The sequence below is a fragment of the Podarcis muralis genome, chromosome 12 (genome assembly GCF_964188315.1).
Source record: "Podarcis muralis chromosome 12, rPodMur119.hap1.1, whole genome shotgun sequence".
Classification (NCBI taxonomy): domain Eukaryota; kingdom Metazoa; phylum Chordata; class Lepidosauria; order Squamata; family Lacertidae; genus Podarcis; species Podarcis muralis.
Genome location: NC_135666.1, coordinates 39,941,827 through 39,954,740, shown reverse-complemented (window position 1 = coordinate 39,954,740; position 12,914 = coordinate 39,941,827). Strand labels below are relative to the sequence as shown.

Below are 12,914 nucleotides of genomic sequence, written 5' to 3'. Positions count from 1 at the left end.
GGGAGGCGTGCTCGCACTCGCAGCTCTCTGCCCCTACCTGGCTCACTCACTCTCTCTCACTGCAGTGCTGGCTATGTGAATCCGATCCGAGCCGCCGGGTCGCCGCCCACTGTGGAGGGGGGGGGTGCCAGGCTTGAGTGCTAAAAACCACAGGTTAGGGGGCGCAAATTACTTGCCTTGCCCCGGGTGCTGACAACCCACGCTACGCCACTGGCTTAGTCTATCCCCTGAGAGTAGCGGTAGAAGAGAATAGGGAGCCGTCTACCAGCTATGATACTTCCCTCGTTGTTTTGTGTTCTGTGTGTCTGTAGAGGAAGTGGTTTGTCCTTCACTCATTTGTGCTGCAGTAGTGATTGCAGTAAGAGCTGGCACAGTTGCCACAGAGTCAGGAGGAGGCAAAAGCAAGTGAAACATCAGAGGGTCTTGATGTTTGTGCACAGAGGTAGGTTCCCTCTGTGATCATTTGATGACGCTGGAGCTTTTGGTGTGTTAGCATCTGCAGCAAGATAAGAAAAACCAAACACACCTGAATGGTGGTGTGGCCAAACAATGGTGACCATCAACTGGATTTTATTACACACGCAAATACAACTATGTATGCAGCTTTCCTTGACCACTTTTATACCAGGCTTTCAAAAGCCATCACAACAGTAGAATTTGGCAATGGTAGGCCCCTGCTCCAGCTTCAACAAGTGATAAGGCCAGATGGTCCCCCTGCTTCAAAGAAAGACCTGGTGGCCATAATCCATCAGCTCACTACTAAACAAACTATTTCCTAGAAGCCTGAGCAGCTTCAAAACGCAGTGGTCCACCTCCTTATGAGGATGGGTCACCAACGTTGCATTAGACCAGTGCTCCAAAATCTGCACTGGCTTCTTACTAACTTGTGGGAACAATTCAGCTTCCTGTTTCTAACAGATAATGCATTGGGCCTGCTCAGCATCTCTCCTCCCTTAGGCTTTCTAAGATCAATAGTGTGTGCTCTCCTTAAGTACCAAATGTGCATCCGATCAGGAACGCCTGGAGAAGTAGAGAAGTATCCTTGTTGACTACCCCACAAATATCATGCCAAATCCGCCAGAAGCTTGCAAAATCATAACCGTTTCTTCCCATCTCCACCCCGCTCTAAAACTACAGTAAAATATTTTAATCTGGACTGTCCGAGAGTGGCTTGGAATGAGCCAGTGGCATTTGCATAATCTGTTGTAGCCTTTGTAATATTGCATTTGAGCAACTAAAATGTAAGCTGTGTGTTACGTATTACTGCCCCACCTGTCATCTTTTGGGTGAAGTACACACAGCTTATTATGGGCTTAGGTATCTTTCTGTGGATTAATTATTATTATAATTAATGAAACTTTCAAAAATGAAACAGAATGACACTGGGCTATTAAGGAAAGGTGTGCCCTCATAATCATCACCCAGGCAGCGTTCCTCACTTTAAGTTGTATTTGTTGTTAAAGAATCATTTGTGATCACAGTAAAAGAAACACAGCAAGATTTGTAGCAATTTCCCTTAAAACTGTCTGGATGTAGGGGAACAGTCCTACAGGTTTGGGATATTTTGCTGAAGGGGGCGGTGGGAAAGAGAGTCTATTTCCAAGTCTACTTTCCAAGAACTTTGCTTGCACACCAGCTAGTATTGCGCTCCGATTAAGAAAATAAAGGAGGCGTTTTAAAAGCCCGTCTCTGGTATGCAGTTTGCGGTGATAACTAAGCAGAAAAAGAACCAACAACACGGAAGCGATTGGACGCGCGCTGCCATTCTACAAAATCAAATCTTAAGAGCGGAGAAAAAGAACCACCCAAGTGCTGTTGCTCGAAAGGAGCCGAATAACTCCCCAGCCCAGGTCGCGAAGTAGTGCCGCGCAGCGCCAAAAACGCGCGTGGAAAGCTCCCGCAAGCAGGTGGGGAAAAACTCTTTCTCCCCCACCCATTCTAAGCAAAGTAACAGCCGGCTTCTGCGGTAGGTTTCAAAGGCGCGCCAGCATGTGCGCTTCTGGTCTGCCCGGCAACACACACACCTTCTTCCATCGCCGTGTGTTGGAACTTTCTGTCTCTCTGCCTGCCTCTCCGCCCAAGTCTCCGCGATCGGAAAAGGCTGTTCGGCTCCTCGTCCGCCCCGGGCCCGTAGGGAGGAGGCGGTTTTGTTTTGAGCTGGTGGGGGGGGGGGGAGGAAAAGGATGGAGAAGCCGTCCCTTTCTCTCCCATCTCCTCCGAGCTTAAAATATTGATCACCTTTGTTAGATCCCTTTTCGGAAACTGCCCTGCTCGCTCATCCTCCCTGCCGCCTCCCCCCCCCCCCGCACCAGCCACGCATCTCCCTTTCCCGGGGTTTGAAGTGAGCACCAGCTGACAGCCAAGCATGTGGTGTATAAATATTGAAATAAACGAGCGGAATGCGGGGGGGGGGGGGGAGGGAGAGGGAAGGGAGGGGGTGATCTACGGAAAGTGGGGGGAAGAGGGAAAGGAGAAGAAGATAAAGGGGGGCAGAGCAGCCCTTCGTGCGCCTGCTGTTCCTGCGTGGGGCGCTGCTCTCCGGCGGTGGGGTGTGTGCGGGAAGCAGGATTTAGGAAAGGGGGGAGAGAAAGGGAGAGAGAAGAGGTGGTGGTGGAAGGGAAGATAATAGCATTTAAAACAACAAAACAACAACAACAACAACAACTGCACAATCCCAACAACAGTGATTAGCTCCTGCCCGTCGCACAGGGACTGGGAGGGGATTGTGTGTGTGTCTCACCTGACTTCCTCCTTCCCCGGGGCGGCGAGGGAGGCAGAGAGAGGCAGGCGCGCACACAGCCAGCCAAGCGAGCCAGCCACTCTTCCTTTCCAAAAGCAGAAGCATTCTCGCCCACCCTCGGGGAAAAAAGAGGGAGAGAAAGAAATAGCCCTGAGGGAAAGCGAGGAGAAGGGGGAACGGCAGGCGGAAGTAGGCAAGGAAGAGAGAGAGAGAGAGACAGAAGGGAGAAGTAAATAAAGCAGTCGGCGTCCAAGCTCCGACCCTCTTCGCCTTTTGCTCCGTGGAACCCGCGGGCAGCTTCTCCCCTCGCGCCAACCCCGAGAGCGGCGGCGGCGGCAGCAGCAGCAAAACAGCAGCAAGCGGCGGCAGCGGCAGCGGCTTCACCTCGGCTCCTGCACCGACGTGGGCCAGCCTCCGCAAGGGGGAGAGTCAGCGAGCGCAGACGGCCCCGGCCGAGCCTCTCGTGCCTCCGAAGCTTCTTCGCCAGAGCAGCAGGAGGAGAGGAAAACAACCACAACAACCACCACAAGAGAGAGGAGAGGGGGAGGGTGGGGGAAGGAGAGAGACGCGTCCCCGCGGACTGGGCTGAGAACTGCGCGTAAAGCAAGAGCCCCGCGGGTTTTTTGGACACTTCGTTCGCCCGGCTGCCTGGCGGGAGAGTGCCCAAAGCAGGCGGGCGCCGCCTTCCCGTCGTCGTCGTCGTCGTCTTCCTCCTCGCCGAGCAGTTCAAGAGTGAAGGGGGGGGGGGAGGGCGAGTGGTTGTGTGCGTGCGTGTGTGTTTGTGTGTCTGCATGTGTCTATATATGCGGTGTCTGTGTGTGTCTGCGCGCGCCCCCTCCTCCACCACCACCACGACGTCGTCGTCGTCCTCCTCCTCCTCCTCCTCTCCGCTCGCGCTCCTTCCTTTAAACGCCCACTCCCGATGGGTGAAAAGACAACTTGAAGTTCAGCGCAATTAACTTCGCCGGCGCCTGGGAAGCTGAAGGTGTCGCCCAGCCTCGCCCGCCCTCTCGCTGCGCTCTCATGAGTGAGTTTTCCGTCTTCCTTCCTTTTCGCCTCGGCCGCGCGCCCTCGCTCGCTCGCTTACCGAAAGCCCAAGTTTTCATTCTAGGGGGGACTTGGAATTCGGTGTGGGCAGCCGGGTGGGAATGGATTTGGAAAAGCAGGATTTTGTTGTTCTGGGCGGCTTTTCATTTAACCGCAGCCGAGTTCCTGGTAGGGGAGACGCTCTCCGTCTAATAATTCCTTTTTACACTCGTCCTGTTTCATCGGGGGGAGCGAGTGGCTTCCACCACGCGCGCACGGACACCTGCTTTATTCACACGCGCACAACACACACACACACAGGGGCGGGCGGGAGCGCGCGCGCCTGCCTGCCTTTTCCGAGTCAAGAAGTTGCTGGCGAGGGTCGCTGGGAAGTTTGCCTCAACTTCTTGAACCCTCGACCCGGAGTTTTGCCTCAGTTCAGCAGAAGTTTACATTTCTGCGGCCCGGGGATGCCTGCCGGGGGGGGGATGCTCGAGGGAGCAGCAGGAGGTGGAGGTGGAGGTGGTGGGGAAAGTCAGCCGCGCAGGAGAGGGGTGTGCGCGCGCGAAAGGGCGGCGGCGGCGGCGCACTCTGCTCAGCCGCCGCCGCCGCGTGGAAGTGAGGGAGTTTTAAAAGGGCTTCGTCCCGAGCTGCTGCTAGGAGCGGAAGGAGAGCAGGAAGATGCCGGACCGGGAAGAGGTCAGCTGGAGGTTCGTCTTGGCGGGAAGGGCTAAAGTTCTCGTGAGGGGCGGCGGCGGCGGCGGGGGGTGGTGGGTCCGCTGGCCTGCCGGTGACCTTTGGAGGCGGAGGCGGCTCCCCACACAGGTGTACTTTCTCTCTCTCCACGTGAGGTCCTCCTCTTTCCCCTGGCAGAATCCTGCTCTTTTTCTTTTAAAGAACTGGGTGGTCCCTGAAACGGCATCCAAGGAGCCCAAGAGGAAATGTAATTTCATTTTTGGTATTAACCTATAAGGGAAGCTTGCGCTGGGAAATCTCGGAAGGGGGCCAGCTGGAGCGCCTCCCCTTGCACCAAAAGTCGCCCCGTCCGGGTCCTTTCCTGCCACCCCATTCCCACCCCCCATCCCCTCGCTCGCAAAGCATCAGTTGGTCACACGGAACCATAGTCACTCGAGGCATATATTATTAAGTTGTATCATAGTAATTAGGTGTTCTTCTAAAGTCCGAGCCAGAATTCGGTTTGCTCGCTTGAGCTCCCTATCTCTTGAGATCTGCCTCTGAAAAGCTTTGGCAGTGACAGCTTAAAACTTGTGCCTGAGCTGAAGTTTCTGTGGCGGAGAGATCCCGTGGCTTCTCATTGAAGGCAGTTTCAGCCTAAGTTTCATTCAGGTTAGTAGTTCTAAAGTGAATTTGTTGGGCAGAGAGAGCATCCTTAACTTCAGAGTAAAGAATACCAAGGTGAAAGCATATGATGCATTAACCGACGGAAGGAGAGGATTCAGAAGCCAACCTTTATTTCTCCTGAGCATTAGTTTGGTCTAGTACATTCAAATACTTGTCTGCTCCACTCTGCTGGCAAACATTAGCATTCAAGCTTACATTTTTGACAAATGTGCAGACAGGAATAGCATGAATAGACATCTTAAATATTAACAACCTAAGCATCTGTTGTGAAACAAATTTAATATATTTACTCTGTTTTTCTCACATTGTTAAGAAAGGTTACAATATGTGCAAAATTGCAACTTTAGTTGGCAAAAGGAATTGACTGGATATTTTCCCTCCCGCTGTGTCTTCCAGAGTGTTTGAAACAATCGCTAGATATGAGGATCTTAATTTGGGCCATTGTTTTGAATAGAAAATGTGGGGAGCAATTCATGTTCCGCAGATGCATGAATATAGCTTAATAAGCTTAGGCATGTTATAAAACTTGGTTTTCTAATCTGTTCTGACACTTAGCTGTGTTTCAAATACATCAGTTGTCATTTAGAAACAACAGCACATACGCAGAATGTGAAAAATGCAGATACACAAGAAAGCATTCTGTGTTTGCATACTTAGATATATAAAGTGTGTCACATTATGTAAAGTCATTATTTGCAGTTGTTTCTTCCCCTTGCCTCAGATAACTAATGAACAAAAATTATTCCAAAGTATGTTCCAAATATACTAATAAAAAAGGTAGCAAATACATCCAAAGCCATAACATTCCTTTTGTTTTTCCCAGGAGTTAAAAATAATTATTTGTGTTAAAATAAGTATATTCAAGCCAAAGCATGTAAATCAAATGTGCCCAGTTCATGTGGGGCCTAAAAAGAAACTTTCCGTTTTCATATGCTTAACTATTGATCTTTTAAATTGCATAGTAATTCCTTAGAGATCTTGCATCTCCTAACGAGAAAAGTAAGTTCAGGATCCTTACGTACATTATGGTAGAATCATCCCTGTATGCAGTGAGGGTACATTAATCTGATGGAGAAAACGCGCCACATTATTCAAATGCTGAATTGGAATCCGACACAGAGAAAAGGTTTTTGGCACGCCAGGTTATAACTTGCGTTATAGGTCCATGAGGTCAGCTGACAAGCACCTGTTCTGTATCAGAAATCTTATTATTACAAATATTGCTAAGCGAAGCACTACCTGCACAGTGTTGCAGGTATGCCTGTAATGCAAAATCCCTAATGACAGGTGGAATCTACAGCCCTTGTATAACTTGTACAGAGAAATCATTAAATATGTATAATTTCATTTTTGGAATGCTTCAAAGTGCATTCAGAAAAGCTAACTATATTAACTGTTCCAATTTCTAGAAAAGGCACAGTTTTGCCAGATTTCTAAAATAAGAAATAAATAGAAGAGCACAAGATCATGGCATATTTCTTTTATTTAACGTTATGTGTGAGGAAGAACTTGGGTTGGTTTCTCAGTGTGACTAATATATACCGTAGTAAAGAACTTGTAACTTATCAGTGTTAGAAACTATTACAGAAGGCTACATTCTAAGAATGACTAGTCTTATGTTGAAAATATATCTGTTTTTAGGGACACTGAGCTACAGCTGCTACTAATTTTATAAATACATATTTGCTGACATGTTAATTAAACATTAGAGTTAAACATAAAATAAAATTCCTTCTTCTTGTTAGTAGATACAGTGCATGTTTTACAAGCTCCATTACAACATCTTGATTCTTCCATATTTCTAAATGTCTGCTGAAATATTTCACATTTCTAACTGCCATCATCACATTTTAAAGCATCAGTCCTTTTCAGGGTTGACGGAATACTTCTGTGTTTAAGACACAAGCCTCAAGTCTTTAGCTACCTGGGCAGCTGGGAGATTTCCCCTTTTGAGCTCAGCTATGGAACAGAATGGATAGTTTTATTGGCATTTCTGAAGTCAAGTACATTAATGTTCATTAATGCTACCTGTCTAGAACACAAGGGTGTATCTTCTGCCAAAAGTCCCTTTTGCTGTAATGGGTATGAGACTTCAATAATCTGCTTCCTTTCTGGAATCAACACTTTTGACTTAAAGTCACAATATACCTACTTTTTATTTGCATTGCGTTAAGCTGACAGAACAGGAAAGGAAAAATATTACTTACTTTCCAGGGGTAAATACCAGTTTATAAGTGAGTGCATGTATTTATATCCCTGTCGCCACTAAATAATGACTCCCGATTCCATTTTAATATCAACCTGGCAGTATTATCCATGGCAACTGAGTCTTCCTTGTTAGCATATGGGAGGGAAAGTTTTATCATTTGGGCCAGGGGCAACTTAAAGGAAAACTCCATGCTGCTTTCTGAGGCATGCTGGTGCCGATTTTAAAGAAGCAGTATCTAGTTTTATACGGTAAACACAGGATAAAATGCTGTTTCTGAAAAGTAATATGCATAGCAAGCTGCACAGAGCATCCATTTGAGCTGTTGACTATAAGGGCAGAAGCATATTATTAATAACTGAAAGCACATATGTGTATGTGAGGGAAAATGTTCTGCAAATCTGTCACTACGCAGTCTAGTGCATTTTAAAGAGCTTCACTCACAACAAAGTCACTCTCGTTTACAAAAGATGCTTACAAATTTGATTGCTAAAGAAGTTAAAAGTGCACGCTTTAACTTTATTTAAGAACTTAATGTGTTCAGAATTTGTGAAATAAAGTTCAATATGGTGTAAAGACCTTTTAGCCGTTATACCTTTAAGTGAATTATGATGTGGTATTAACTTATCTGAGAGTAAGCCCCATTGAATTCAGTAGGACTTACCACTGAGGAAATATGGCTACATTTGCAGCCTAATTCACAGACTCCTATACAGAGAATACAGCAGTGGTCACTTTTTCAGGGTTTTCTAAGAAGTGCTATTAACTTGCAAACTCGCCACAGTTCCTTCGTAAATAGACTGCAGGATATCTGCTAAAGTATTTACTGACTTCTGCATGGTGGCTGCCTACCAACATCTACTTTCACATCAGTGGGTAGAAGTTAATTTTTTCCATGAATACTAACCATAGCTAGGCTTCTAAATGGCACATAAGTTGAGACTAGTGTTACCAAACTCAGCTATGCCAAAACAATATTTTTAGAGTACTGCACAAAGTTGAATCAGGAGTAATTCTATGGACACAAGTCAGGTTAAATTCTAGAAAACCTGAGATCAGAAATAAAACCTGAATAAGTTAGGTGTAACACACATGATGTAGCATGTTCGACTGTGGCATACGTACACCTTACTGTTAATTTCCGTTTTGCTGTTGTTGACTTAAGTGTTATATCTGACTAAGACACAGTAGACCAATAGACTTAAGTTAGTTATGATTTTAAACGTGTCAACTCTGTGTATGACTTAATGAAACCACGCTTTTCTAAGGTAGAGTTCAACTGCAATCCTTAAGAGTGAATTCTGCTGATCTTAACAGGAAATTCTTTCTGAGCAGGCATGCGTCAGATTGTGTTGTAAATGAGTTGACTCTGAATATAAGTTCACGGTAAGATACGGTAGCATTCACATTGCCAAGGTCTATTTTTATCACTTTATGCAAAATATAGGTTTTCTTAAAGCTGTCTCCAATCTGCACTAGTAAACTATGGATTATCAAACGTATGTAGACTGATTCCCACCAGATTCCGTTCCTATAGAACACAGTGCACAGCCAATAAGATGGAGTCGTGCTACTCCAAATGCTCCTTTTAAATTATTATTAATAATAATTTAGGGAATAACATGTCCTCAAGAACTTTACATTCGAAGCTCATATCTTCCCCTGGCATTTGAAGCCTTGGCCCGTATCACTCTGACTGGTGTTCTTTTATTTTATTATAACTCTTTATTTCAGCACACTCTATAGATTTCACACCTTTATCAATATTTTTGTAGTTCTGTTAAAGGACTGGATACTAAGCTCTTGAAGAAGTGATCTTGGATGCTCACATATACAATTTATTTTCAGATAGGCTACATGCAACTCGTAAAACAGGTTTTGTGCATCCCTTGATTGGAACCTTTCCCGCAATGCATTCCTGGGGTCCATGGTAGCACTAGGGACAAAATATATTGCTAGACTTGGTTTCACAGGTGGGCTTGAGGCATACCTGCATACACTTTATCTGGAAAATGTTCAGATATTTCTGGGGTGAATGGCACTGCCGTATAATGGCAAAACATTGTGGCTATAATTATGTAAGGAGAAAACCAAGGTGTAAAGAATTTCCTTGCAACTGAGAACCTTTTTCAGTGGTTAAAGTATGCAAAGGCTGTGTATTTATTATAATTTATGAAGATATCTGCTTGTTACAACAAATTTCAGCTCATTAACAAAACAATTTTTAATTTTATTTTGGAAAAACTGAAAAATATAATCTTAAAACTGGTTGTATGGTGGTAGAAAATAGTTGGTGTCTTTGTTTAGCTGTAAAAGCATAAAGCGCCCCCCCCCAAGCAATCAAAATCCAGCTTTCACGTTTTAAAAAATCAGTGTCATTTCTCAGGATACACTGGCCTAATTCCCTGTCCTTATCAGTTTTATAGCTCTGACCCTACAAACCAGTCTGGCAGAGAAAAATTCAGACTGATAAGGTATCAGTGCTGTGACATGTGACCTGTGACATCACACGGGTATTGCAGGCCTAGACAAAACATGAATCAATGTGAGAAGGACTAATTTGCTAGACTGATGAGTGGATAACATACCTCCTTGATGACGATTTTGGAAGTGTCCAGGTGTACAAAAGGCAGCTATGCCCATATGATCATACAAATCTAATACCTACAATTCGCGTGAGAGACAGCAAAGGTGTGAAGCTTCAATTCATGCTGCAGCTAAATCAGTGAAAGCCATTTGATAAGCTGTTGTCAACTAGATCTTCATACCATCATGGCTGACAGGGTGAGTGCATGGCTAGTACAATAAAGTTATTTGGATAGTGCCTTCCTAGAGCTCTCTGGGCACGATTCAAAGTGTGATCATCTTGTAACCATATGGTTTCATTTCCACTGAACCTGTAATCTCATTAACCTGCTGTAGTTGAGCTACCCATTCGGTGATGGAAATGAGCTCTTGCATGATGTTTAATATGACCACTATGTTTCAAAATGTACCTTAATAGTCCCAAATCTTCTTTTCTAGTGACCTTTAAGTAAAAACAAAACAAAAGCCACAACACCTTACCCGCAAAATGGGTTTAGTGTGCATGTGTCTTATGTAGTTGTTAAATAAAGACATCAGACTATGTAAAAAAAGATTCCCCAAATTTGCCTGTTGTATTTTCAGGCTGTGTCTTTCACATATAGGTTCTGTCGCTTTAAAAATGCAGTCTCCTCTATTTGCCCTATTAATTGTTGATATGTTGCCATCCATGAGACAAAAATTAGAGCTGTAATTAAATAATCATGTGATGCTCCTTAGTGCCAGTGAGAGCAAACTCATTTTTCTAGGCCCTGATGGTCACTGATTATTGTATTAGTACGGGGCTTGCTTTTTTATTTTTTATTTTTTTTGTGAACAGCTACGTGTGTTAACCACTGGCCTTCTTTTTAAAATTAAAGAAAGTGGGAAACGCTAAGTCAGTTAATTGGCTAGTAGTCCATAGGGACTTTAAACAGACTTGCCTTTTCTGCTTTTGGTCACGTGATTGGGAGAACTACATCAGTGATGTGGTTTGTGTGCCATTTAATTTACACTGGTGTTTTGGCTGGGGTGGATGCATATGGGGAATGCCAGGAGAATTACAAAAGGAGCAGGGTATTAAAATTCAGAAATGATTAAAATTGAAATAAAAGGATGCTGCTTCTTTGGCAGTACTCTGGCAGTCATAATGACACACAGAGATTAGTTTCCACCTTCATCTTTTCCTTCTTTTTCATTTCCTCTTGTTTATTGTTGACATATTTTCCTTATGCCTCTGCTTCTCATCTCTGTGTCTCTTTCAAATATTCCTAATGTTTTTCCTCCCTTTCTTTTTAGTATGGAGAAGCTTACTTAACCTTATTATTACAATAACAGAATAGCTTATTAATATTTAATATCCATGTGTGTTGACATTTTTTTTTAAAAAAAAGTTAGGTCACCTCTATTAAACGGCATGTCATTTTATTGTTTGTTAATCCTTGTGTTGCTTTTAAGAGTTTCTGAGATACTTTCTTCTTTTAGTGGCGATTTTGCTTGTAATATTTAAACACCTGTGTTAAGATACTTGAAGGGGGGGTGTAGAAAATAACTTATCAGTCATGGATAATCAGTTATGCATGAATTCAAATTTAACAGATGGACGTTGGGAGTTAAAAATTTCTCGTTTGGCTTCATGGGGTTTTTTTTCCTGTTTGTGCGACACCTGTCTCTTATGTATAGATAAACATCTAACGTAGTTTACAGTCTTTCTTAAATCTTTGTGCATTTTTTCCCCTTGCGAAAATTCACTTCTCGCTGATTCTCCTTATGTTTAAGGAGCTCTTATACAGACTACAGTCACTTGTGAAAGCATGCTATTAGACTTCTCAGTTGCAGATATATGGCACGTCATGGTTCAAATGTATTAACCCAGTTCAGAAGTCCCTACGGCATTACAATTGAAGAAAGCCGACCTATGCATATGTGTGTATATTTTGCTGCAAACATATGTGCTTATGCAGTTTTGCATATTCAGGTTATTAATATAGATTATGAAGTGATACATAGATGAATAGAACTACATTCCAAAATGATAAACTGGAATATTGTCTAAGAATTTGATTTAACAGAAAATTTGGCTACCTATATTTCATGAGCCAATGGGCAGAGTTAACAACAGAGACTTGCTGTAGATTACTCTGGTTAGTCATGTAGGGCATTACATTTGAGAGAAGCATTTCTGTATAATGGCTAAACTCACACACTCAGGAATTCCAGAAAATTTCAGCTAGAGAACTGCATGATTCATTTAGAAACTTGCGCAATTTTATATCTTCACCAAGTTAAGTGGTGTAGATATTGAATTAATCTTGGGTTAGGTGAAAGCTATTATTGAACTTCAAGGAACCAGAGAAATAGAAAGTTGCACCTAAGGGTTTTGCTTTCAACAACAGCTTATTATGAATATATATATATATATTGTCCAAGAAAACATGAGCACACAAATGTGAAAAAGGAAAAGATGATAAACCAGTTGTTGGTTTCTTACAATGGCACTAACCACTATAAATCATCTGTAGTTGGAAATCAAGCAGCTATAATGTATTCACCCCCAATATATCCCCCCCGCCACCATGACAACACTTATGAAGTGCCTTAAGCTTATGTGAGTGTGCACAAACCTATAATATCATGTTTCTGATATGCAATTTCATAGAAGGTATTGTGCTGCTGTTTGTGTCTATTAAAGAATATTTGGTACTTTGGAAACTGCAGTACAAAATGTGGTTAAGTTGTGTTGGATTTCCCTTCCTCCTTTTAAAATAGAAATATATATTGGTTGTATGAGGGTACAACTCAAGTCTTTAATCATAGAAGTTACTTTTCTTAAATTATTTGCATTTTAAAACCGAACCATGATGAAGAATGGCAAAGAGAAATCTCCAAAACAGGAACCTCAGAATAGCGAAAGGTTTAAATATGCACTTGGGAAAATGCTATCTACTTTTAAGTGTAATTGCACGGGGGGGGGGGGGATTTTGTATTAAAAGGAGCTGTGAAGGGCAGTATTTGAGG

The 12,914-nt window shown here is 43.5% G+C and overlaps 1 protein-coding gene across 3 annotated transcripts in view; it reads left to right on the top strand.

Moving 5' to 3' along the window:
• The first annotated feature begins 2,676 nt into the window (after positions 1–2,676).
• Positions 2,677–12,914, top strand: part of SATB1 (SATB homeobox 1) — a 118,846-nt gene continuing 108,608 nt past the window's right edge. For 2 of the 3 annotated variants that reach the window (XM_028751554.2, XM_028751542.2), the window contains exon 1: positions 2,677–3,767. In XM_028751554.2, the coding sequence (XP_028607387.2) occupies positions 3,764–3,767 (4 nt within the window). In that variant the 5' untranslated portion in view covers positions 2,677–3,763. Of the gene's footprint in view, positions 3,768–4,454; positions 4,477–12,914 lie in introns of those variants that run through there. The other variant, XM_028751556.2, reaches the window with a different exon arrangement.